The following is a 27,775-nucleotide window of genomic DNA, read 5'->3' on the forward strand; positions in this document are numbered from 1 at the left end:
TACCAGAGGACCTGGGTTCAATTCCCAGCACATACATGGTGGCAAACAACCATCAATAGTGGGATCTGATGCCCTCTTCTGGCATAAAGTTGTGCATACAGATAGAGAACTCATACATCAAATAAATAAATAAATAAATAAATACATAAATAAATAAATAAATAAATAAATAAATAAACAAACAAATAAACAAATAAATAAATCTTAGAAAGTCATTTTCTTCACCCATATCTTTCTGCCTTTCTTCTAGCAGTTTTAGTGTTTCAGGTTTTAAATACATCTGGATCTAATTTCTCTGCAGGATTATAGATATGGGTCAAATTTAATTCCTCTGAATGTGGACATCTAGTTTTCCCAGAAACCATTTGTTGAAGATGTCATCTTTTCTCCAGTGTATGTATATCGGTGCCTCTTTGTCAAATATCAGATGGTTGTAGATGTTTGGGCTTTCTATTTTGTTCTGCTGATTTCATATCTTTTTTGTGCCAGTATCATACTGTTCTTTTATTCTTTTTATGGCTCTTAAGATATGGATCTTAAGATCTGGGATAGCAGATTGTTTTAGCTATCCAAAGTCTTTTCTGGTTCCATATGAATTTAAGATTTTTTTTTTCTATTTCTGTGAAGGATGTTGTGGGTGTTTTGATTGGGGCTATACTGAATTTTGATAGGATGGATATTTTTACAATATTAATGATCATTTTTGCAATATTAATTCTACCAATTCATGAACAGGATGTCTTTCTCAATCTCTTTCTTCAGAGATTTGAAGTTTTTATTGTAGAGGTCTTTTACCTCCTTGGTTGGGTTTATTCTAAGATATTTTATTATCTTTGATGCTGCTGTAAATTGGAAGTGTGCCCATGAGCTCTTTCTCAGTGTTTGTTGTTGGTGTGTAGAAAAGCTACTGATAGAAAGAAAGAAAGAAAGAAAGAAAGAAAGAAAGAAAAAGAAAGAAAAGATTTTGATCCCTGCCTCTTTTCTGAAATTGTTGATTATTTCTAGAAGGTTTTTGGTGGAATATTTGGGATCTCTTATGTATAATATTATACCATCTGCAAATACCATCTCCCAGCAGACACTTGGACTCCTTTAATTTCCTTTTTCCTGTCTAATTGCTCCAGCTAGTGTTTACAGCACTATATTGCAAAGGAGTAGTTGGGATAGTGGACAGCTCTGCCTTATTCCTAATTTTGGAGTAAAGCTTAGTTTTTCTTCATTTAGGATAATATTGGCTGTAGGTTTGTCATATATAGTTTTTATTATGTTGAGTTATATTTCCTCCAGTCCTACTCTTTCTAGGACTTTAAATCAAAGAAACATATTCTGTCAAAAAAATTTTTGCCTGCATCTATTGAGATGCTCATGTGATTTTTGTCTTTAAGTCCATTTATATGATTTATTATACTTACTGACGTACAGATGTTGAAACAACTCTGTATTTACAGGATAAAGCCACCTTGATCATGGTGGATAAGCTTTTTGATATGCGTTTGTATTCAGTTTGCTAGTATTTATTGAGGATTTTACATCTCTGTTCATCAGGGATAACGTCTAGTTTTGTTTCGTTTGTTGTATCTTATCTGGTTTGGGTATTAGATTAATACTGGTTTCAAAGAACAGGTTTTGGAGTTCTTTTTCTTTCTTTTTTACTTCTTTCTTTTTTTTGTAGAGTTTTAGGAAAGCTTGGTTGTAGTTCTTTGAAAGTATGATAGATAACTGTTTTGAATCTATCTGGACCTGGACTTTTATAGCTGGAAATTTTTTAATTACAATTTCAATTAACTGCTTTGTTGTGGGTCTGTTTAGGTTGTTGGTCTCTTCTTGATTTAACTTTAATATTTTGGATGAATCAAGAAATTCATCTGTTTCTTTCATATTTTCCATCTTAATGGAATGAAGTTTTTAAAGCATTCTCTTATAATATTGTGTATTTCTTTGGTGTCTGTTGTAATGTTCCCTGTTTGTTTCTGGGTCATTTCTTGCTTTCTTTTTGTTAAGTGGGCCAGGAGTCTGTAGACCTTGTGGATCACCTCAGAGAACCAGCTCTTAGAGTAATTGACTCTTTGTATTTTTGTTTGTTTCTGTTTCTTTGATTTTATCATTCCTTGCTGTCTACTGGGTTTAAATTTGGTTTGTTCTTGTTTTTCCAAATTCTTGAGTTGCATCATTAAGTCATTTATTTGTGCTCTCTGATTTTTTAATGTAGGTGCTTAGTGCTGTAAACTTCCCTCTTAGAACTGTTCTTAATATGTCCCAGAGACTTTATTGTATTGTGCTTCATTTTCAGTTAGTTCCAGGGATATTTTGATTTCTTCTTTGACGCACTCATCATTTTATTTCAATATTTTTACAATATCATACTTGACTAGTGCATTTACATTTCTACCCCTCCTCCTTCTCCCTCCAACTCCGCTTATCCCTCTACTTCCTCTCAAATTTATGACCTCTTCTTTAACTATTGTTTCATGCATATACATGTGTACATATGTGTACATACACACACTCACATTCATCCTGCTGAGTCCATTTAGTGTATATTTGTTTAGGGCTGACCACTTGGGATTGGTAAGTAACCTGTCAGTAAGTAGGCTCATCCCTAGAGAAGACCGATTCTTCCTCTTCCAGCAGCCATGAATTGCCTTAGCTCTTCATCTAGGGGTGGGGCTTGTGAGAGTTCCCCCATCCATGTTGGAATGTCAGCTGTTATTATTGTTGCCCAGGACTTGTTTATGTAGCCAAATTGTTGTGATTTCCTGGGTACAGCTTCCTTGTCATATAGAAGAGACAGTCCCCCAGCAGACACCCAAGTTCTCAGGCTCTTGCAGTTTTCTGTCCCTTCTTCTGTTTCCTGAGCCTTAGGGGTAGAGGTTATATTAGAAATGTATCAACTGGCTTTGGTACCTCATGGCCAGTTGTTGCCTGAATTTTAAACGGTTGTGGTTTTCTGTAATGGTCTCATTCTCTTGACAAAAGAAGCTTCTCTAATGAGTGAGGAGCTACATGTATCTGGGGATGTAGTCAGTTTAGGAAAACAGAAGTAGTAGGTTCTTCTCTAGGTTCCATGACCTCACCAGCTGTGGGTAGTTGGTTAGGTTTTCAGTACAAGCCATGGATTCCTTCCTGATGAGCAGCCTTAACTCCAGTTACACAGCTTTCGTTGGCCCCTAATGGGTGCCACTATTACATCCTTGGGAATATCTTGTCATGCTCGTCATTGCTTGCTTTGCAGGCTTTATAACTGGGTAGGGCTATTGTGTTCTTTCTCCTTTGGCTGTTGCATAGCACCTTTGGATATTATGAGAGCAAGTCCTCAGGGAGGAGGCTTTCAGGTCAGTTACAGGTTGATTCCTCTAAGTCCTGTGTCCAAAGTTTTTGTGTCTTCAGCAATGGGATCTTCCCTTCAAGTTCTAAGGGGCAACTAAGGGCAGTGTTAATACCCTGTGTTAGTTAGGGAGTCTCTTCAACTACCCCTACCAACAACTAGAAGGAAGGTTCTCCAGGCCTGACACTTAGGTTTTTGTTGGATAGTTATGGGTCTTGGAGGGAGCATCACACCAAGTGGTGTAATTTAATTTGAACCACACATATGTGTGCACTTGTGCGCGCACACATACACACACACACACAAAAAAAAAAAAATTTATGTATAAATGTATATGTACTCTTAAGTAACCATAAATTAATGTTTCCCTCTGGTTTTTCAGACATCTTCAGTGTTACTTATCCCTCTTCCTTTTCTCCCTTTTTCTCAGTATTGCCCTCCCACCCTTCCTCCCAATAAAATGCCCCAGTTTTCCTCCTCATAGCTCCTCTTCTCATTCCCCACAGAGTGCCTTCCTTACATTCATCAGTTAGCACCTTTACTTCTTTTTCTGGACTATGTAGTCAGAAACTGAAGGTGTATTGGTGTTTATTTAATCCACAAATTATGTAGGAGAAGAGAAGAATACTCTTTTCTCTAAGACTTTTCTAGTTAAATAATTGTTATACAAGACCAAATATTTATTTGCCAGATACTGTAGTAGGCCCAGGAAATGACAATGTCCAAGTATACAGACATGCTGCTTTCTAAAACTGTGTTTTTTATGATATTGGTTAGTTCTATTCATTTGTTCTTAGAATTGCCAAATTTAAAAAATAAGAAGTAAAAAGTTAATGTATTTTTTATTGATATCTGTGAACAAATAAATGTCCTTAATCTATAGGTGGAAATCAGTCTAGAGTCAAAATGACTATCATGCTCATCCGTTCAATCCAGACTTGTAAAATCCTAATACCAGAGCAGCTGACTGTAATGTTATTTTAAGAAGTCTGCCTCGTATTAGTTTGCTTTTAAATATATGGTTATATTGGTATTGCATAGTCTAGTGAAAGGGACAGGTAGTGAACAAGTCTATTATTTCATGTTTTTATAATTCATACATTGCAGTGATTAGTGAATTCTGTTTTATTAAAGTACATTGTTTCAAGTGTTTTTCTTAAAACATTATTATTTTTTCCCTCCTATCAGAGATGTTTCAAAACCAGAAAGGTACAGTGGAGACAATTTAATCTACAAACCACCAGGGGTGAGTTGCTGTTTCACAGTGTGCTTAAGACACCATATTTAATACACGTATAGTATAAGCAATGACTTTGTTTTAAATGCTAGGAGAAGTACTAGGGATTGAGCACAAGGCTTGTGTATGTCAGGCAAGTGGTCAGACACTTCTACATCCTGGCTCTTTTCTGTTTGTGAAGCAGGGTCTCACGAAGGTGCCTGGGCTTGCTTGAACTTGAGACCCTCCTGCCTCAACCTCCAGAGTAGTATGGATTAAAGGCTTATGCTACCATGACTAAGTGATGTAATTTTGAGAAGTGTCATGGTCTAGTAACCCATGTTCATAGTGAAGGTTGGGCAGCAGCAGCCTGAAGTCACAGACCTGCAGTGACATTGGAGTCCCCTGGCTTCAGTTCTTTTCCCCCCCTCTTCTTGCACTCAGATGCTGAGCAAGCCATGTTGGCCACTCCTTTGCATTACTCCTGCCCACCTCCAGACCTGCTGGGAAATGACTTAGCTTTTCCATAGTAAAAGCACTTAGGTTGTTTTCAACTTGGCAAGTTATTTTCCCTTTCTTCCTTTTTCCCAAAAGGAAAAAAAAAAGATATTGATAGTATTTTTTTTTTAAGATTTATTTATTTATTATGTATACAGTGTTCTGCCTGCAGGCCAGAAGAGGGTACCAGATCTCATTATAGATGGTTTTGAGCCACCATGTGGGTGCTGGGAATTGAACTCAGGACCTTTGAAAGAGCAGCCAGTGCTCTTAACCTCTGAGCCATCTCTCCAGCCCATAGATAGTATTCTTTAGGAGAATTTCATATAATGTTGTATTTATTCCCCCCACAAACCAACTTTTCCCAGATTTATTCCCCCCTTCCCTGCCCATTCAACTTTATCTCCTTTTTTTTTTTTTTAAATCCATCAAGACCAACTTGTAGTACTTAACTATTCTTAGGTGTGTGACCTTCCACTAGAGAGTGATTGACTTAGCAGGTACTACACTCTTGGAGAAAGCTAGCTGTCCCTGTAGTTATTGGTTGCCAGTAACTCAACTGATGGCATGGGCTTGTGTTCCAGCTCCCCTCCCCATGTAGGATTTGGTCTGGTTTGGGCTTACACAGGTCTTGTGCATGCTGTCACAACAGCTGTGAGTTCATGAGTGCAGCTGTCCTGCTGTGAACAGAAGACGCTGTTTCCTTGTGCCCACCAACCCCTCTGCTTCTCACACTCCTTCTGCCCCCTTCTGTACTGATGCCTGAGCGAGCCTTGGGAGGAGAGATGCAGTATATATGTTCTCTTTAGGGCTGAGCCTTCCATAGTTTCCTAATCTCTGCACCTTGGCCACTTGTGGAGCTCTGTGTTAATCACCATCTATGCAAATAGAAGTTTCTCTGCTGAGAGCCGAGAGATGAATCAATCTGTGGGTGTAAAATGATGAGTTGTTAAGAGTCAGTTTAATACTGTATCTGTTTGACAGAATAACAGTGGTAGGTTCTCCCCTTGACTAAGTTTTGTTTTTAAGTGTGTTTAAACACTGAAATAGTTGATTTTGCCTGAGTAAATGGTAGGAACTAAGAAGCAAAATTTCCAGGAATGTTATCTTAAATTGACATGAAAGTCTATCAGTATGAATGTTTCACATCCCAAAGATAGAAACATGAATATTTTTTTCAGGTCATAGTTTGGTTTGTTTGGTTTTTTTTTTTGGTGTGTGTGTGTGTGTGTGTGTGTGTGTGTGTGTGTGTGTGTGTGTGTGTTTGTTTTTTGAGACAGGGTCTCTATTATGTAGTTCTGCCTGTCCTAGAACTCACTATATAGACTGGGCTGGCCTCAAACTGAGAGATCCACCTGCTTCTGCCTCCTAAATTCTGAGATTAAATTGTGTGTCACCACACCTGGCCAACATCACAGTTTTTATTTTAATGTGTTTATAATGTTTTGGCACTAGAATTAATTTTTATGTAGAGAAATAATTTATCATTACTTTTGTAGCTCATTTTCAATTCCTAATTCAGTCAGTGTTTGAATCCATTTTCTATCGTTATAATATAATATCTAAGGTGGGTGCTTAAGAAGAAAAGATGCTTCTTTTGCTCACACATGAGAAGCTCAAAGTCCAGGACCAGGTGGTTCCTTTTGTTTGATATTCTTAAGGCTCCCTTGAACTGTCACAGCGTGGTGAAGGAGTAGAAAGGAGAAAGATGTACAAAATGGGCTGCGTGGTGAGAGGAAACCGAGACTAACCAAGAGCAAATTTGCTCTTTTATGACAAGTTAATCCTGCAAACCTACATTAATCCCTATGGGGGAGGCACCTCAGTGACCTAATGACTCTCCACGTTCTACCACTTTGTTAAAAATTCTATTGCTTCTTGAATCCTCACATGGACCAAGTTTCCAGCTCGTGAACTTTTAGAGGCCACGCACAAGCTGTCTTCAAACCTGGACATGTGGGCATTTGCCTGTGTTTTCTTGGGTGTGTTTCTTTAATAGTAGTTACTCAGTGGTATCATTAAGAACCCAGTAGTGTCTTAAGTGTAATGTGGGCATTCAGTGAGCATGGCCGCTGGCCTTAGTCTGTGCCTTCTGGCTGTATTATGCTGGGAGTGTTTCTTAGCTTCTGAGTGCTTTGGATTTTGCCATTAATAAAAATAAGTGGTGGAGGTAATAGAACATGCCATGTGGAGAAGTAAGTAACTTATCACCAAGTGCCTATAACAGTGCTGGACACAATAAGTTTACTGAACTAAATGTTAGTTTTTAAATCGTTTTCTATGCTTTTTGTGCTCTAATTTTGAGTGGAAACAGTCATAGGTGATTCTTACTAGAGATGCACTTACCTTAGATTTCCCAGCATCTTTTCTTTTTCAAAGTATGTTTGACTGTCCAGATTTTCTAACATTTTCTATTAAAAGGAATAGCTTAATTAATTCATTTGGGTAATTCTCTTTATGTAGCTGCCTGACTTTGATGAAGCTGATGATAGATAATTGTCTTAAATCTGAGGGGCAGGAATCTTTTATATCACAAGTTAGATTACCAAGTTCCCAATTAGCACAGATTTGTCCTTTTTAAAAAAGGACAAAACTATTACCTTCTTTCTTAGAAATTCATATTTGATGTTTCTGAGTTAGTAGATTGATTTTAAAATGTAGTTTTTGCCAGCAAAGGTTACAGTAATCTTAATTCTTATTTCTGTGTTTGTAACAGCGTTCTGTGCCAGACATGGTGTACTTGGGATCTATGACGAATTTTGACGTAACTTACAACTGGATTCAAGACAAATGTGTCCCTCTTGTCCGAGAAATAACTTTTGAAAATGGAGAGGTATGGACTCCAGTGTGGGTGATTTTAATTCCGTTGTGTGAAAGAACTCATTGCCTCTGTTCCCATGCTGTTTAGAGTTACCAGTTGTGAGAGTCATACATTGGGCACAGCTGTGTCTTAGCTGTTTTCATAGTGCATTGGCACTGGCTTCACACCTTCCCTATTCTAGAATCCTTTTCACATTTCTAGTAATAGCAACAGCTGTTAGTACTCTTGAAAATGAACTTGAAAGTAACTGATGTGCTTCTGATAGCCACTGTTGGGTACAAGTCTCTGTTTAAGGGGACACCCGTTAGAAGAACAGGTCTTAGTGACTGTAGGCAGTCCTTTGCCAGTAGAGGTTTTTCTTGTTCCTATCTATTCTAAAAGAATACAAAAATACAATTGAATGGTTATTCTGAAATCTTTTTCATTTTGTTACTGTCCTTAACTTTGAGAACAAGGACAGATTAGACTCTCTGTAATAATAGTTCACCAGATGAATGGATGTCTGGTTGTTTCTTGATTCCATAGACCTTTTGTGTGTTTAGCATACTTACTTTTCTTTCTTATCTTAGCTCAAAGGCTCAAAGAAGATTTGAACAATGGTACATGATACACGTGCTTTGGCAGTTCTTGTCAGAATAGTTTCAAAAACAATTTCAAAGTTGAGACCTGGAAATCTTAATTGAACATTTCCTTCCCCCTGTGGAAGTTGCCACATTTAATAATTCTCTTTTGTTTTTATTTTTTATTTCTTTTATTGACTCATTGTGTGTAATGGGGGAAGGGCTTGCAAGTTGGTTCTCTTCTTGTGTTTGGTGGCGGGTTCTCTTGTTTCTGTGTGAACTGTGTATTCCAGGCTGTTGCATGTGAGCTCCTGCAGATTCTCCTGCTTCCTCTTCCCATCTCCTTGGGAGGGGAGCTGCAGATGTGTGAAAGGAGGTACAGATGTGCAAGAGGAAGTACAGGTGCTTCTGCATCTGACTGTTTGTATGAGTGCTAGGGATCTCCCTTGGGTCATCAGGGTCACAGAGCAGGCCTTCTCAGCCACCAAGCCATCTCCACAGCCCACATTTAATGAGTCGGAAGATGCAGTATATGTTGGAATCCACCACCCATGCTTTATTAATCATAGGAAGGCATTTCTTTCTCTTGAATCAGGTTGTCTTAGAGCCTTTCTGAATACTTTATACATGCTTAGTAAAGAATTTGTTGGTGTAGACACGGATAGACATAGAAGCCTGAGAAGCATGAGCTACCAGCTGCTGTGTATTTCATTTTGGAAAATTCACTGCTATGTATTTCAAACTAATATCATATGTTTCCAAATCTGTTTGTTGTTTCTCTCTAAATAGTTGCGTGTTCATGCATACTTCTGTGGAGTGTAATAAAGTCAGGTGACATGTGCTTTTATTTGAATTTCCTAGTTCTTAAATCTCCTCTGTGGGAAGTGGCCAGTCTTCTTTCACAGTAGTATTGATTAAGTAGCACTCATTTCTTTGTTTTTTTTTGTCCTGTGTTGCCCAGATCCTTCTGTATGGAAAATCTGGGAGCAGAACCAGGAATGAAATGAGGTTATCTGTCCTCGGGGCTTGTCAGTCAGTATTTGACATGTCCAGAGAAAGGAACAATATGTGCTCAGTGCCAACTGAGGGACACTAAGGAAAGCCTTGGAATTCAAAGAGAAAATTAATTTTTCCTTTAGAAACAGGGTGGGATGGGGGGCTACTTTCACGAGGAGACAGTGCAGTCCTGAAGCAAGGGCTGAAAGAGAAAGGGATGCTGAGGAGTGTGGAAATAGGAGAGCACTGTCACTCATTCTGCATGCTTACCATGCTAGTTAGACTGCGATGTGGACAGGCAGGCAGTTGGAAGCCTACCTGTTAATTCTAGATTGAACTTTGTTTGTGCGCAGAGCTAAAGTATCCTATGAGCTGATGATGGCACTAGGGGAAGGTGCAAGCTAGGGCAGGAGAGTACAGAGAGAGAAGCGTGGATCAGTAAATAAGCATTAACAAACCATAATCCAAGAGAGAAAAGATGAGGAAGAAAAAAATTAAATCAAATTACCAAAAGATGAATGTAATGCCAAGAAAGGGGAAGATGGGGAGTGATACTTAATAGATGTAAGGTTTATCTTTGGGGTGACAAGTGTGTTCCGGAGGGAGTGAGGATTTTTGCACAACCTTATGAGTACAACAGCAGATTGTCCATTTAAAATGGTGGATTTTTGTGGATGAGAGTTATCTCTCAATTAAAAGAAGGGATAATATAATAAGCTTAATTATTTATCCAAATATACATGTGAAACAAGTTTAAATGTGAGATAGGAACCAAAAGGAAGCCTTTTGTCTCATGTGATAGGTCTTGAGAATTTAAAAAATGGTTATTAATGATAAATGATATCTGTGCTTCATGCTGAGGCAGTTTGTAAATCAAAAGGCCAGCTAATGTAGATAACTACATGAAGAGGACCTTTCTGGACTTCTTCATACAAATAAGAAGATGGCTTTTGTTAGGATTAGATGACTCAAATCTACTGTCTCAAGTTTCTTATACTCTCACATAACAAAAATACAAGTTTTAATAGCACTTTGCCATTTTCACAGTGCCTTGTATGTGTGCATATTGAAATGACGAATGTGGAGCTTTGTCTTCGGTCCTTAAAACACTTCCCACCTTTGGGTTGGTCTCACATAGTGGAATGTATTGATAATACACTTTAGAATAAGCATTGATTTATGATTCAGATTTATTTATTGCTGGCACACTTGTGTTTCCAGTTTTACTTGTGAAGACTGGCAATACTAATCAATGTTCATGTCACTCCTGGATTAAGAACTGACTATAATTCTTTCTTTGCTCACCCTAACTGGCTTCAAGAGGCTGCCCCTGTAGTCATATATGTAGTACTGGCTAACACAGTTGTTCTCAACCTTCCTAATGCTGTGGCCCTTTAATATAGTTTCCTCATGCTGTGGTGACTCCCAACCATACAATTATTTCATTGCTACTTCATAACTGTAATTTGTTACTGTTATAAATCATAATGTAAATATCTGAAATATGTGACCCCTGTGGGGGTCAAAATCCAGAGGTTGAGTGAGAACCACTGGGCTAACAGATTGGCCAAGGACCTTTCAGGTGAATCCATGTCTATAAAACAGCAGCACATGTGTGTTTCCTTAGTGTTCATACCTAAGATGCAGATGGTTGAATTCCTTCTTTTTAAGTCTTGTTTTTCACACCACTGGAACCCTTTTTTCCTGATTATTTGCAATTGTTAGTTACATGGATCAAGTCCACATTTGGGAAAGAGCTAAACTGAATAGAGGCCACTGATCTTCATCAAAAACCTCTTTCTGCAGGAATTGACAGAAGAAGGACTGCCTTTTCTCATACTCTTCCACATGAAAGAGGATACAGAAAGTTTAGAAATATTCCAGAATGAAGTAGCCCGACAATTAATAAGTGAAAAAGGTAGACTGTTTAAGGTGTTTATTTTCATCTTTTTCTCACTACCTTTCTGTTCCTTTCCTGTTACGCATTTGGCCTGAACACACTTAGGCTAAAAGCTTAATCAGCTATTTTAACATGTGGGTTTGGATATAAAGGCAAGGAAGCAGTGGAGTTCTGATGTAAAGCGGTATTTTCTGTGCATTTGCTCTTGTTTTCTGTGACTTGTATAGAGGGAAAAGAGTAAATAGCATGAAAAGTGGTCCTATGTGAACAGTATTGTTTAGGGACCCTTTTCCTGGTACCTAAGTGCTTCTCTGACACATTCCAGAGACATTGCTAAGAGACAACACACTCTGATCCACATTTATTTCTGTATGAAAGTTGAGCAGCTGTCTGCATTTCTCCATGGTATTTTAGCAGAATTTGGGGTGTCAAACAGCTTCTCGGTACTGAGGATAAAAAGTCAAATGATGTGAACTGGTGGCATGGTAAAGCGCTGCCTATATTTGAATCATTTAGTAGACATTCTGGGTCTAAATTAGATTAAAAAATAGCCAACTAGGCCCCAAGGGGCATGAAGATGGTCCCAAGGGAACAGTGTATGTGTTAGACTTGGGGACTTGCTGTCAGAATCTGGGGAGCCTGCACAGCAGATGACTGCCAATTGAAGAAATAAAAAATTCACAGTAGCATTCAAACTTGAGTGTTCTTATCATTTCTAAGGGGATTATACTCTGCCCTGAGAACTAAAAAAAAAAAAATGTGCTTCTTTTAAATATTCTGTTTAGGTTCTAGTTTTCTTGGTCTGTATTAATTTCAAGAATATTGATGTTGTTGTTTATTATGCTGTTTTTGAGAGTTCATAATCAGAGAATACAGTTAAAATTCTAATGTAGTTCTTAAAATTCTGTTTCTTTCAAAGGTACAATAAATTTCTTACATGCAGATTGTGACAAATTTAGACATCCTCTTCTGCATATCCAGAAAACTCCAGCAGATTGCCCTGTCATAGCTATTGACAGTTTTAGGCATATGTACGTTTTTGGAGACTTTAAGGATGTATTGTAAGTATCTCTTTTTGTTCTTTTTAAAATTACTGATACATCCCACAAAGTTGAATATAAAACAATTGCTTGTTTGTTTTACATAGCTGTATATTGTGGAAGTAATACTCCTGGGTGGATGTAATAAGTTAGAGTGGTTCCTCCTGCTTTCATTGTGTGTGTGTGCCATCACTGACTAGAGAATTACAAATGTCAAGTAACTGGGAACTAATCTCTGAAAGATTGTGTACTGTGAGAAATTCGCTTTACTCTGAGGTTAGTCTTTGCTATATCAAGGAAAATACATATCCTAGGTCAGCTGAAACATTGCTGGTAATGTTTGTTTGCTCATGATTGAATGTTGTAAGAACATTAAGGGCATGTATATACAACTCAGAATTATTCTATGACCAGGAATTTGTAATGGCATGTAACTAGAAACTTTCCAAGGACAGGTACTAATAAACATGGAAGCCTTTTGATTAATACAGAGACCAAAATCTTTCTAGCTTCAGGGATATGAAGTACATCAATTAAAAGTTTGCAGTATTAATATATGAAAATTATAAGCAGTATAATTTAAGTAATTCACACTTAAATATTTCTTGAACAATTCACTTAAATTTTCTCAATCTCAAAATATTCTGCAAGAGATCAAATTGAAGCTTCACTGAAGAATCAGTAATCCCACATACTTCTGAATATTTCAGTAGAGATGTGAGTTTTCAGAGGTTCTGAAACCCATGGAGTATTGAGTTCTTCCTTGAGCTGGTCACTGAACTGCTGTTCTTTCTTCATGTATAAAGTAGGGTTGATAGTAACACTGCCTAATGAGAGCTTTGTGAAAATGAGAGAGACATGATGGCTGTTCTGTAAGCCTTGAAATTGTAATAAATCCTAGTAGATGGTTGTATTATAACTCATAAAGTATGTCAAAGGTCATTTTTAATTTTACTTACACTCAAAGAGTATCATTTAACCTATTAATTCATCTAATGTTTTTCTACATCTTCTAAGTGATAGTCATTATGCTGGATATCAAGTGTGTAAAATCTACTATAACTGGGTCTTCTGGAGCCTGATGCTGGCCCCATGCTGGGCAGGTGGTGGAACTTTCTCCTGTTAGAGATGGTTTGGAGTTTAGGTCTGTGGATGTTGACCTGTTGCTTGAAACCAATTGGCTGGTTTGGAACCTGGAGGCTTGACTGGAGGCTGAGGAGTATGCAGCTGTTGGCTAAGTCTTTGGCTTACAAAGGAGCACAAAGTTAGTGGAGGAAACACTAAAAACCAGAGCAAAGGAGCCAGAGAGGTGAGTCTGCAGTTGCCTCTGGAGGCCCTGGGTTTGATTCTCAGCATCTACATGGTGGCTCACAACCAAACTCCAGTGCATCTAACATTTGCTTCTTGCTTTCTGTGATATACAGACACACTGCATATGAAACACTTAAAGACATCAAATTTTTTTTAATTAAGAAAATAATCAGAGCAGAAACAAATGAAATGGACTCTAAAAAACATAGAAAGCCAATGAAACAAATTTTTGAAAAGATAAATTGAAAAGCATTTAGCTGGACTGCAAAAGAAAGGCTCAGTAAATAAAATAAGAAATAGAGGAGTCATTATAAATTATGTTACAGAAATAAAATGGATAAGAGTATCAGAAATAAAATGAAAAATGTGTGAACAAATTGATAACCTTAAAGAAATGAACAAATTTATAAAATGGAATCATGAATTAATAGAGTTCTTGTAATGATGAACTATGACCTGAAAATATAAGCTAAAATAAACTTTTTTCTCCCCCAAGTTGCTTATGGTCATAGTGTTTTATCAAAGCAACAGAAAGCAAACTAGAACAATATCCCAAAAAAATTAAATCATTATGTCAACATGATATCTGCACTCCCACAATTTATTGCAGCATGTGGATGCAGAATCAACCTACATCTACATCAGCTGAAAAATGGGTAAAGAAAATGTGGCCTATATACCAGGAGTACTATTCACCTGTCAAAGGAGGGAAATCCTGTCATTTGTGATAACATAGATAACTAAGGGAGATATTAAGTGACATAATGCAGGCACAGAAAGATAAATTACATAATCTTACTTTTTGAGTAAGATGATTGTGTGATCTTACTGTATGGGAGTGAAATGGTGTTGAACTCAAAGACATGAGAGTAGAATGGTGGTTGCCCAAAGCAGGAAAAGAATTGAGAAAGGAACATGTACAGAAGACTGGGGAAGGCTAGTCAGACTGTATTAGTTAACATTCTTATCTTTGTGATAGAATATCTGTTATAATAAATATAAAACTACAGGAAAAGGATTTATTTTAGCTTATGGTTTCCAAGAGCTCCTAGGACTCAGTCCATGGCCACTAGATCTTGTGCACTTGGGGAAGCTGTCGTGACAATAGGAATGGATAGCAGAAAGTTCTGACCTCCTATCAGACAAGAAGCAGAAAAAGAAGCAGACTGGGGTTCTGGTCAGCTTCAAGAGTGCAATCCTGCACTTACTTCTCTACCTAGGCCCCATGTTTGAAAATCTTGACACTTCGCAAAACAGTGCCATCACCTGGGACCTAAGCATTCAAAACCTGAACCTGTTTGGAACATATCGTACTCCTAACATAGACCTAACAGAGGGGCAGAAAAAAACAAGGAACGCTTGATGATCATGATAATCAAGTAGGGAGTAGTGCAAGCAGAAGGGGGCACTCAACTACAAGGTAGAGATGAAGAAGACAGAAAGGACTGCCCGACTACATGATAGAGATGAAGACAGAAAGGACTGCCCAACTACAAGATAGAGATGAAGACAGAAAGGACTGCCCAACTATATGATAGAGATAAAGACAGAAAGCATTGCCCGACTACAAGATAGAGATGAAGACAGAAAGCACTGCCCGACTATGAGGTAGGGCTGAAGCATCTGTTAGATTTGATAGTCTATACTGCAACAAGTTGCAAGTGAAAAAGAAAAAAAGAAGCTCTTGTAAGAAACTGGCCTATAAAAAGAATAAATGAGAGGGGTGGGGACAGTTCCAGAGAGAAATGGATTATGTAATTTTAGTTCTCTTGGGTGGAAAACCTAAACATGATTAAGTGCTTGTGAAGAAGAGTCAAATGGAGTAAAGAGTGATTGAGATGGGGACGATGCTACTCCATGAAGTAAAGTAGAGATCGTAAAGGAGATGAGAAGGAAAGGAAGGGGAATAATAGCCTTCTAACTCTGAAGGGGTTGGGGAGCAGAGTTTCTTTGTGGATTGTTTGGGGATCCTGATGGATTGCAGCAAAAGACTGTTGAAGTTCTTGTTTTTAACTGGCAAGTAAGATCACCTATTGAGAGGGAGGAAATCAGGCAGTTGAGAGAGCAAGGCTGTGTTGGATTTAAAAGCAGAGCAGCTTACCTTGTAATCCATTTCTCTTAACATCCAGGCATGTTGAAAACAAACCTCATATCACATAGAGGGCCCTCAGTTGTGTGAGCGTTTACTATTGGGTGAGATCTGGCCACCCTATCTAGTTGGGTGTCTTGTTTTACCGTTTTCCCAAAGACTACATGCTCAAGCTGAAAGATGCTTTCAAAGAGAGAGAACACTGATTTCTGGGCTTTCTGGGAGCCCACAGGCAATGTCTTAATCAGTGTTCTATTACTGTGAAGAGACACCATGACCACAGCAACTCTTACTTTAAAAATATAAAAGCATTTAATTGAGGCTTGGTTATAGTTTCAGAGGTTTAGTCCATTGTCATCATGGCTGGGGAGGGGGGTGGTATGGCAGCATGTAGCAGAGATGGTGCTGGAGAAGTAGCTGAGAGTTCTATATCTGGATCAGCAGGCAGAGAAAGAGTTAGCCACTGGGGCCTGGCTTGAGTTTCTGACACCTCAAAGCCCACCCCCAGTGACACTTCCTCCAAGGCCACACCTACTCCAACAAGGCCACACCTCCTAATCCTTCTAAGTAGTGCTACTTCTGATGAGTAAGCATTCAAATATATGAGCCTATGGGGGCCATTCTTATTCAAACCACCACAGGCAGTAACTGTACTTAACATTGAAATGCTCCCTGGCCAGTGTGCCATTTTGATGAAATTCATCAGCACACCTCTCAGCTTCTAGTTGTGGGTAGATCTGAGGGTGTGTGTACTTTTGATCTCTTTTTAATGAGAAACTCACTTCCAACTATAAAGTCTTAAGTTATTCTTGGAAATAGGCCTACAAGTCAACAACCAAACACCATGCTCAGCTTTTTTTTTTTTTTTTTAATTAAATTCCTGGGGATATTGTGTTACATGTTGTGGGAGTACTCTGAAGGATTCCAACTTGCTTAAGTCCTGTTCTACATTTCTGAAGTCAGATTAACACTGGCATTTGGAATCTCATTTTGGTGTCTTGAGTCCTGGAGAACCCAAACAAGCACTAGCAATCATATTCCTTTAAAAAAATAACAAATGCTTTAGTTTGTTCTTATTTATGTGTGTCTTTGTGTGCCATCTGTGAGAGTGAGTTACAGGTGGTTATGAGCTACTGGCTGTGGGTGCTGGGAATCAACTCAGGTCTACTCTGAAGAGCAGCAAGAACTCCTAACAGTTGAGCCATCTCTAGCCCTGTGAGAATACTCTTTATCACCTCACCCAGGCTTTTTATTCCTCAGCTGTAGCCTTCTGGACCAGAAATGGGCTGCTGGCTAAGTAGAGCTCATTAGTCATCTAGGAGCATAGCATGCCTTGGCGGGGGTGGGGGGTGGGGGAGTAAATCTGAGCCAATAGGAATCTTGAAAGAAACCTGGCAATGAGAACTGATCTTCTCTATATTGCAAGTGGCACACACCTTTAATCTCAGCACTCGGGAGACAGAGGCAGAGAGAGCTCTGAGTTTGAGGCCCGCTGGTCTATAGAGCTAGTTCCAGGACAGCCAGGGCTACAAAGAGAAACCCTGTTTCAAAAAAACAAAAATACCACTGCATTTGAAGCTCTGTGAAATAATTCACCTCTTTAATTTCTCCTTTAGGTGTCCAATTTCCCCTTCCTGCTAACAGGGTTTTAATTGGGAGGTGGAACATGCTGTGAGAGCTGAGTGCTAAGCCTATGTGATGCTAGTGTTACACCAATAAAGCATGCAGCAAGGTGAATCTGACACACTGAATGGCGTGTATAATTGTTATTGTGCTGCCTGGTAATTAAGGCTGAAATGATAAGCACTTTCCATAAATTACTGTTATTACTATTACTTAATAACTCAGCATTTCTGGAGTCATCTGGTGGAAGTGTGATTGTAGTAAGAAAAGAGAAATCTATGCCTGCTGGAGGTGGAGACTGTCAGTAGAATACTCATCTTCTTTTTAGAGAAATTGAATCTTCCTGAAGTAAAATGACTTGGAAGACCACACAGATAACCAGTAGCAAAACTAAGATTTATATCAAATCTACTGGATCCTAGAGTCCCAGCTCACAGTACTATGTGCAAACAGAGACATTCCAGTAACTGAAAGCAGTGGAAATGCTGGTATTTGAAGAGCTAGTGCTTCCCAGTGACGAAATTAGATCACAGTTCTGTGAGCCTTGGCTTGGAAGGAATAGATTTTGTATGAAGATGGAAGAGTAGAGATAATTTCAAGACCCAGGTAAAAATACTGTACTGTTCTGTAGCCTGAGAAAAACCGTATAAAACTGTTCAAGGACTGTGAAGAAAACTTAACTGTCTTTGGGCTGGAGAGGTGATTCAGTGGTTAAGAGCACTTGCTGCTCTTTCTTCCAGAGAACATGTGTTTGAGTCTCAGAACCCATGACTCATGGCTCCCACCTGCCTCTAACTTCAGCTCCAGGAGATCTAATGCCTAATTCTACCTCTGTGGGCACCTTCACACACATGCACTTAGGCATATTCACACATACACATAGAAAACTGGTCGTCTTTAAAACTGTAGTCAGTGAATATTTTCTCTAAACTGTCTGAGGTTTCAAGTGACAGGAAAACAGCAGCTAGAGAGATTGCAGGACATTCCTTGCAGATTTTGGTTACTTACTGTCATATCCACCCCAAATGGAGTCGATTACTCTGATGATGATGATGTCCCAACTCTGGGCTCCATGTTATTTCTCCCCAAACACCAAATCACTATAAATAAGTATTGTAATTCCTTAAGCTCAGGTGACTCTCATTTTGTCAGGAAGGAGGGGTGCAAGCAAATTAGTACATGAAGCAATATAAAGCAAGGCCAGATAGTTCTGTCCACTGATACAGAACTATCTAGAGCTGTTCTCTTAACAAGTGATCCATCTCTGTAGCTGGAGAATTTCTCTCTAGCTCCTGCCAAGTCCCGCTAGTCCCAGAGCCCACTTATAAACACACAGACTCTGACATTATTTAAACTGCTTGGCCATTAGCTCAGGCCTATCATTGTCTAGCTCTTACTCTTATATTTAGCCCATTTCTATTAATCTATACTTTGCCACGTGGCTCGTGGCTTCTTGGTACCTTACATCTTCCTTGTCCTGGAGGCAGCTCCAGGCAGTCTCTCCCTTCCCTTCCTGTTTCCTCCATTCTTTTTTTTTAATTTTATTTTATTTTTTATTTAAACTGCTTGGCCTAATGGCTCAGGCTTCTAGCTATCTAGTTCTTACATCTTAAATTAATCCATTTCTATAAATCTATACCTTGCCACGTGGCTGGTGGCTTACCGGCATCTTCACATGCTGCTTGGGCAGTGTCTCCCTTGGCCTTCCTGTTCTCTCAATTCTCCTCTCTGTTAGTCCCGCCTATACTTCCTGCCTGGCCACTGGCCAATCAGTGTTTTATTTATTGACCAATCAGAGCAACACATTTGACATACAGACCATCCCACAGCACATCTCCTAATCTTGGAAGTTGTAAGTTAGAACAGCGTAGAAGTTCAAAGACTTCAGAAGGCTATCCAGGAGAAAATATTGCTAGGTTATCACTAAAGTCTGTTCTGAGAATCTATGGAATCTTGTTACCTGGGGGCCTCCCCTATGAAGTTTGAAGTGAGGAAGAATGTGGTTATTGGTGGAACTAGCACTTTCCCTTTCCCCTTTTCTCTTGTGTTAGGCTCTTTCTTCTGAGACTCGTAGTTGAGCCTAGGGTTCCTGTATGCTGGGCAAATGCTGCATCAGTAAGCTGCACTGTTAGCCCCTTTCTCCTTTTTTACTCGAGGGAGGGTCCTGTTGTCCAGTGTTGGCTAGAATTTGTGGTTATCCTGCCCCAGCCTCCTAGCTGGGAGTACAGGCATGTTATACCATGCCCAGCCTGATAGACCTTCTTAAAAGGCACATTTTGTTTATCCAATACTGTTTTTATTATTATCCCTTGTTACCAAGTTGACTGATGTCTTAGGGTTTTATTGCTGTGAAGAGACACCATGACCACAGCAACTCTTATAAAAGAAAACATTTAATTGGGGGTGGCTCATGGTTTCAGAGGTTCAGTCCATTATCCTCATGGTGATGTGCAGGGAGATGTGGTGCTGGAAAAGGAGCTGAGGTCTCTGTATCCTGATCCATAGGCAGCAGAAGCAACTATGACACTGGGCGTAGCGTGAGCATACGAGACCTTAAAGCCAACCCCCACAGTGACACATTTCCTCCAACAGGGCCACACCACCTCATAGTGCCACTCCCTGGGGGGGGCATTTTCTTTCAAACTACCACAGCTGGGCCAACCGAACATCTTCATACCAAGAAAGAATTCCCTCTCGTGAAAAATTAACTTAGAATCCATCATAGATCTAAGTAGAAAACATAAGCAAGAACATCCTTAAAAATCGGGAAGACAAAGTTCTGAGAGCATCAAAAACACTTAAAAAAAAAAAAAGATAAATTGGTTTTCATCAAGTTATAAACCTTTGTCCTGTGAATGATGGTGTTAAAACATAAACAAGATACAGAGATGTCGTTAGGACACAAGCAAGGTGCCCAGGGTCATTATATAGTCAACAAATGCAAGTTAGCATCACAGGAAGATGCTGCTCTGTATCCTTCAGCTGCAGGAGGTAAAATAGCAATAGTGCCCTGCCTTCACAAGCATGTAGGTCGGCTGCAGTCTGGTGGCACACTGGTACAGTTTGACAGTTTTTTTGTAAGTTAAGCATCTATGTAGTGTCTGACCCAATGTCTTTTCTAGAAAATAAATTTACACAGAAATCTGTGCACATGGGTTTGTTGTAGTGTTTCTGATCCCCAAAATCCTGACAGAATCCAAATGAATAGACTTTTATATTCCTCAGGGGAATAGTATTTGGCAATAAATAGGCGACATATAAGGTGAGTGAATGTCAAATGTATATTAACATAAAAAACGTTCTTGTGAGTACATGTATTAGTGTATGTATGGATAGGATCAGCAGACACTGGAGTGGTTGCCAGGGGTTAGGAGGAAAGGAAGGTCCAACTGCAGAGAAGTGCTGGAGATCTTAACTGGTTTGCGGAGGTGGTAAGAAGATGCTGTGCATTTGTTAAAACTTAGAGAATTTAGCTGGGTGTGGTGGTGCACGCCTTTTATCCCAGCTCTCAGGAACCAGAGGCAGGTAGATGTCTGAGTTCAAGGCCAGCCTGGTCTACAGAGTAAGTTCCAGGACAGCCAGGACTACACAGAGAAACCCTGTCTGGAAAAATCAAACCAAACCAAAAAAACCATAACACCATGGCTCAGCAGTATTCAGCATTTGCTGATAGGCAGAGGCAAACAGATCTGTGAGTTTAAGACCAGCCCAGCTACATGCTGAGACTGTCTCAAAAACAACAAAACAAGTTACAGAACTTAAGTTTAAAAAGAAAGCAATGATCTATTATGCATCATTCTTTGAAAATAATAAACCTAGTTTCTTCCTTGTGGCGCACTTGTCAGAGGGTGGTCACAGTTGACTGGTTTTGTATGTGTGCGTTTCACTGTGTCTAAAAATAAATCATTGTAAACAAGAAGTTTAGAGGGTGGAAGAGACTTAGTGCTCCACACTTAGTGTTCCAATTAGGAAAATTAGAGCCTGAAATAAAAATAGGATTTATTTATTGTGCCAGTCTTCTTGCAGATTGCCATGCTGTCTACTCTCTAATAATTTATTGATCATTCACTGATTGTCTCTTCCTAATAATGACTGATAGTTTCTAAGCACATGCTAGCTAAGAGTTTTTCCATAATCCATCTGCTTCACAATGTCGTCCAAGTCTGCCCTCCTCCCTGGCCTTTGCTTTATGCTCACAATTCTTTCTTCCCTCTTGTCTTATGACAAGGGGAAAATTCTGGTCAGTGAAAAGCCCGTCTTGAGTATTCTCAATTGTCACATTTAGGATTTACTCATTCATAAAGTATTCCTTGACTAGCAGTAGTTCTAATGGTCTTAGGAATTTGTAAACAAACCAGCAGCATTATCTCAGGTGTGATAAAACATTCTAAGTCTGTGGCTTGAATTTTATACTTCAGCACTTTGCTGTGGGGTGACAGAAGATGATGTCAGAAGCAATGTAAATTGATCTCCTCTCAGTGTTTATCTCTGCTGTATGTGCAATTACTTTTACAACAGAGAACCTTTGCAAGGCATTCTGTCAATACACTACCTGACAGTCATTTGTATTTGTAAACTGTGCATTTGGCACCTGCTGGTCTCTGTTGCATTGGAGCTAGTGGGGAGTCAGCATGGTGTACAATGAAGTTATTGGTTGGTACAGCTCAGTGGGAGTTATTGAAAGTGGAAAAAACAAAACAAAACAACCAAAACGGCACTTCTAGGACCTCAGGATAGAATTTTAAAAGGAAAAATAAAAACTGGTAATGTTAACAGACTAGCTATTCTTTGCTATGAAAACAAAACAAAAATACTAAAAAGTCAGTCTGTTATACTCAAGGAACTAAAGTATGTATGGAAGTACATTTTAATTTTTGTAATAGATATAAAAAACAATAGGTTTCTATTTGAAGTATATAATGTATGTTCCAAAGCACCAAAATCTCCATAAAAGGCAGGCAGTTAATGTGCACAGAAGTATAAATTAAGCAATGAAAAGAAAACATTCAATTTGTCAAGAAATGTAAATTAAAATCCTACTATCTGTTACTTATCAAATTAGCAAATCAACTTCAGTTTTAAAAAATCATGTTGGCAAAGACTTTAGAATGCAAATCAATGAATAGCAAAAAGTGATTGGCCTTATAGGTATCATTTGTTCGTACTTTATTGGATACAAGTCAAGGAGATAATTCCAAAGAAGGTCTGCCTTGTAAGTCTGCTTTGCTCCACATAGTCTGGACCACCTCAGAAGAGGACTGTACTTCAGGGGATAGGATCTGTAGACAGGCTCATGCTGGGTTCAAATGCTTTGAGACACTGAGTGGCGCTTACTAGTGCTCCAGTTATAAAACAGTACTTTTATGTGATTACCCTCTTATGTTATTTTCCCCTTCGAATCCCAACATTTTTAGTGTGGATTTGGAAGATATAGGATTTTTTTGTTTTATGTATATGTGTGTGTGGTGCTAAAAATATATGAATTCTCACACACACACACACACACATATCTAAAGGATAGTAAAACACATCTGGAATACAGCATCTTGATAGCATCACCTTTGTTAATGGTAAGTGTAATAAAATTTCTGTGGAACAAGTACAATGATTAGAACATAGGGGTTGAGGAAGTAGTTCAGCAATTGAGAGCCCTGACTGCTCTTGCAGAGGAGGACCTTGTTGATTTCCAGCACCTACCTGATGGCTCCCAACCATCTGTAATTTCAGTTCCAAGGGATCTGATACCTCTTCCAGCTTCTGCAGATTAGGCACTAGTGCTGGTACACACATGTAGGCATTCACACATATACCTAAAAATTTAAAACCCTAAACTAGTATCTAGTTGCCTATAGTAGTTATGGTAGAATTGGTAGGATATAGTAAAATACTTCTTACAGCATGATGAAGTTAATAAACTAGTGGTCAGCCAGTTTTGGCTGTTGAAGCTAAATAATTATTTGCCTTTGTTTTTAGAGTTCCTGGAAAGCTCAAGCAGTTTGTATTTGACCTGCATTCTGGAAAACTGCACAGAGAATTCCATCATGGACCTGACCCAACTGATACAGCCCCAGGAGAGGTAGGACTTAGGTGATTGCCATTGGGGAAATCTTCTGTTGAGATGGCCTCACAGGGGACCTGAGCTAGAGTTTTAGCTTCTGATACCTCTGTAGAAATCCTGAACTGACGACAACATATTCAAGTTATGCTCCTTTAAAGTTACTTTTGAAAATGTTAGGCCTCCAGAAAAGTTGTAGAGTGTTGTATCTGATTTCTCAATCATCTGAACTTGGGTGGTCTGAATATGATTTCTGTGGAACATGGCTATATAGAGTTAAGTACTTTTAGCTTCAGAGAGAAGGAAGAAGTAGGACTTGGGAGAGTAGATGAGCAAACAAGTCAGTGGATTCCAGTGGTTGTTCCAGCTTGCTTCTGTGGCTGGACATACACCCTCACTATAAAGAAAGTCATGATTTCTTATTTCCCTCATCCATTCTAAGAACCTTCACAGATGCATTATTGATAATGCTCAAAACTTAGGACGCAATGCAGCTTTCTCATTTGATGTTTGAATGCTTAACAACTATTCACCAATATTTTATATTAGCTTCTATTCATGTACAAATTCTCAATGGAAATGTTACTATCTAGATTGATGAATAATAATAGGTAGATTCTCAGAATAGATGGATGCATGGATTTTAAAGCCTGAAAATTTTATTATTTCTATTTTGTAACCTTTGTTACAAGTAATTTGTATGTCCCTCCTTTTTGAAAGAATCCTACATTTGCATGTTGATGTGTTATTATTTATATCAAATCTATTATGACCATGAAATTAAGAGGGAGATGATATAGTTTAAACCACTTGTTTTATAGGCCAGAACTTAAGTCTACTACTTTGTCCAAAGAACTTGTATTTATCAAGGAAAAAGAAAAACTAAATTTTTCCTTACCTTATTTGGGAGTCAGATTAGATTCAAAGTCAAGAGTTCTCATGGGAAGCTGATAAATATGCTTTATTTGAGAAATGAGGTCAGGTTTTTCTTTGGTCGTTAAGCTAATATTACAGGGGAAATTCTGCTAGTGACAGTAATCCAAAGGTAATTGTTTTCTTCAGCCCACAAAGCCTGCTCATTCCTCTAGACCAGTGTTCTCAACCTTTCTAATGCTGCAACCCTTAATATAGTTCCCTCGTGTTGTGTTGTGGTAACCCTTGACCATAAAATTATTTCCGCTGCTACTTCACAGCTGAAATTTTGCTACTGTTATGAATCATAATGTAAATATCTTATATGCAGAGTGGTTTTAGGTGATCCCTGTGAAAGGATCATCCAACATCACCACCCCCAGGTCACGACCCACAGTTTGAGAACCACTGCTCTATATGCTAAAGAAAAACATCTGGTTTACCATATTGCATTGTTTTGTTTTGTTTCACTTTCTCCCTTAGACAGTGTTTTATTTATCCATGTGTTTTAGTCACATTTTTGTACTAAAACCAACTGGGTACAAGATACTGTGTTTACAGTAATGTAATTTCAGCTTGAACATGTATTTCAGCAGAAAATGCTTACTGAGGAAGTGGAGCCTGGCAAAATCAAATGGCTAGAGGCCTTATCTACTTCTGTTCTCATGGGCACACACTAATCGCTGTTAGACTGTCCGCTGTGGGGACTGTCCCGTGGTGAAGCTTGCTCTTGAGATGCTCGCAGTGAGAAAGTAAAATGCAGACAGTGCTGCTTTTCTTCAGAGCTCGTGGAGGCACTTGATGGTTTCACTGTGTTTTCTCTACTTTGGGCACATAAGTATTACAGAGGTTTGTTACAGGACTGAGTGGTTTTCCTCATCTCAACCAAGTTTTACTGATTTCTGGAATTAAGATTGTTGATAAATAGCAGGTTTATTAACAGAGTAGGGATCGTTTGTATCAAAGCAATCCCTCTTAGCAGTCATTTGTGAAAGTGTAGGGTTAGGGCCAAACTAGATTGTGCCGCCTCTAGGGGGTTCTCTAGGAAGCACTGCGTATTTGGTGTTTTGTCAGTGACAGTGACGGGCCCAGAGTCAGTGGCCTTGTGGCAGCCATGTCCTGAACAGAGTAGGGGCATTTACCTGAGGAAACAAGATCGCAAACTTACCTCTTGACTTTGGCATACACTTTTTCTCTTATTTATTAGTGAGCAAGTAATTATAAGGCCACTGCCAGTCATGTAATAGTAAAGTATGATAACTCCATAACACATTTTGGTACGAAGATTCTTTTCTTTCTTTTGTAGCAAGACCAGGATGTAGCAAGCAGTCCTCCAGAGAGCTCCTTCCAGAAGCTGGCGCCCAGCGAGTATAGGTATACTTTATTGAGGGATCGAGATGAGCTGTAAAAACTCAAGAACACTGCAAGCCCTTCAACAGCAGCATTGGCTTATGTGGTGGAAATAGTAAACCTATATTTTCATAATTCTATGTGTATTTTTATTTTGAATAAACTGAAAGAAGTTTTGAGTTTTTAATTTTTTCCTCCCCCTGACTCAAATGCATTGTCATTTAATACAGCCTCTTTTTTAAAAATCTGCTAGGGCTTAAAAACAATACAATAAAAACCAGAGGCCTATCTCCACTTTAAATCTGTCCTGTACAGTTTTTACAATGCAAGCGGAAGGTGGTATTGCCAGGGCGTCCCGCTAACTCGCACTCACACTGCGAAGGCAGAGAACCCGGCCTGCTCCCGTGTCGTGTGTGCTTCTGCTTTCTCCTTTTCAGATTCTTATTGTCACGGTCGGAAAGCTAAGGGGATATAGACTCTAAAGACCTAAGATTTTCACACTGGGTACTGTGTGGTACTGATTGGTCGGGCATTGCTTATGAAAATTCCATAGTGGTTCTTCTTGGATTCCTAATGTGTAACTTAAACATACTATGAAGAGGAGGAGAGCCATAAGCCAGAGCATTTGGCAGAAATTGTCCTTATGAATTAAGAAAAAAAACGTGAAAGTATTATTAAATTTCTGTGTTTGTCTGAGAAACCGGCATATGGATGGCATTCAAAATTGTGAACGACTTAACCCTGCAATCAGGAAAGCAGAGACACCAGTGGAGTGGGTTACTAGTGTTGAACTAGAAACGTTGAAGGCTCTTTCTGTCTAGAAATTTCCATTTTCAAAGGGAAACTGTATTTCAATTATTGTAAGCCTCCTTCTGTCTTTTGTAGTTTTGCTATAGTTATGTAGAGCAAAGACAAAGATGTTAAGGAACATAACGTTTTAAATTCTTCTCCCATTTTCAACTATTGTGAATTATTAGAGGGCCTTCCCCCTCTGGCTTCTCTGATTTCCCACACCTGCAGTTAGTGTGTAGTCAGAACGTCCCTGCCAGGCCTCAGTACTGCCAGGGATAAAAGCGGAGGGAGAAGACCCTCCACATTATATCAGGAATCCCATCGCCAGAGGTCATTCAGGCTCAAAACTGCCTTTCCTCGGGGCCTGGGTGTGGTGCTATAGGCCAAGGGTCATTTATCCTTGGGATATAAGTCAGTCCCAGTTCGGGGAGATATTATTTTTAAGCTTAAAAGGTTGACATGTGCCATTATATGTAGTATGTGATATATGTAACATCTTCCAATCCTTTTAAAATAAAATGAATATTTATAATGGATATTTAATAACTGTTATTTTTAAAAATCAGCTTCCAGTTCTTAATTATGCATGACTTTGTCCATAGTTTTTGTAGTTTTATTCAGAATAATAAATATTAATGAGGTTATAAGGGCATGTTTAGAATATGTCATCAGATTGTGACTAGAAAACTAGGACAGAGCTTTCTAGAAGCTGGCCTTTATTCTGTCACTTTATTGCTTTTAGTCAGTGTGATATGATCACAGTTGTTGTTTTCAGTGATGAGACTGACCACATCTGAAGGGTTCAGAATGAAAACTCACAGGTACACAGCAAGCTCACATGCAAGGTCCAAAGAGCACCAAAAAAATCAGCTGTAATAAATTGTGATCCTGTAATTAGGTTTGAAAAATAATAGAAGATACCACTCGAATCCTGGGCTGCAGACAGCTAGCTGAGAATAGTCATCGGAAAGAAGGCCCTAAGGAGCAAGCACATCTTCAGTGTGCCCTACAATGGCAGGGGTGCCATCTAAAGTGAAAGACGGTGCGTTATGTAGCATTCAGACATAGCCGGACATGGGCTGTAGCCCTGCCACTGCCATTGTCTTCTCTGGATGGTGAAGGCATTAAGGACAGTGGTTCTGAACGTTGTGTCTGTGGCTACCAGTTTGGACACTTAAGTAGTCATCTTCAAGTGTTTATTGAAAAAATAAGAAACAAAGTGGCCTTGAGTAATTTTTATACCATGGAAAGTGCTCAGCACTCAACAGGACTTGATGCCAGTTTATT

The 27,775-nt window shown here is 38.9% G+C and overlaps 1 protein-coding gene across 1 annotated transcript in view; it reads left to right on the forward strand.

Moving 5' to 3' along the window:
* Nucleotides 1–27,024, forward strand: part of Erp44 (endoplasmic reticulum protein 44) — an 89,838-nt gene extending 62,814 nt beyond the window's left edge. Inside the window, exons 7-12 of the mRNA XM_052714964.1 lie at nucleotides 4,514–4,571; nucleotides 7,756–7,872; nucleotides 11,223–11,334; nucleotides 12,236–12,377; nucleotides 23,353–23,455; nucleotides 25,653–27,024. Coding sequence (XP_052570924.1) covers nucleotides 4,514–4,571; nucleotides 7,756–7,872; nucleotides 11,223–11,334; nucleotides 12,236–12,377; nucleotides 23,353–23,455; nucleotides 25,653–25,754 — 634 coding nt within the window. The 3' untranslated portion in view covers nucleotides 25,755–27,024. The remainder of the gene's footprint in view (nucleotides 1–4,513; nucleotides 4,572–7,755; nucleotides 7,873–11,222; nucleotides 11,335–12,235; nucleotides 12,378–23,352; nucleotides 23,456–25,652) is intronic.
* Nucleotides 27,025–27,775: the final 751 nt, after the last annotated feature.

Source organism: Peromyscus californicus, unplaced genomic scaffold, assembly GCF_007827085.1.
Source record: "Peromyscus californicus insignis strain IS unplaced genomic scaffold, ASM782708v3 Scaffold_5__1_contigs__length_169319896, whole genome shotgun sequence".
NCBI lineage: Eukaryota > Metazoa > Chordata > Mammalia > Rodentia > Cricetidae > Peromyscus > Peromyscus californicus.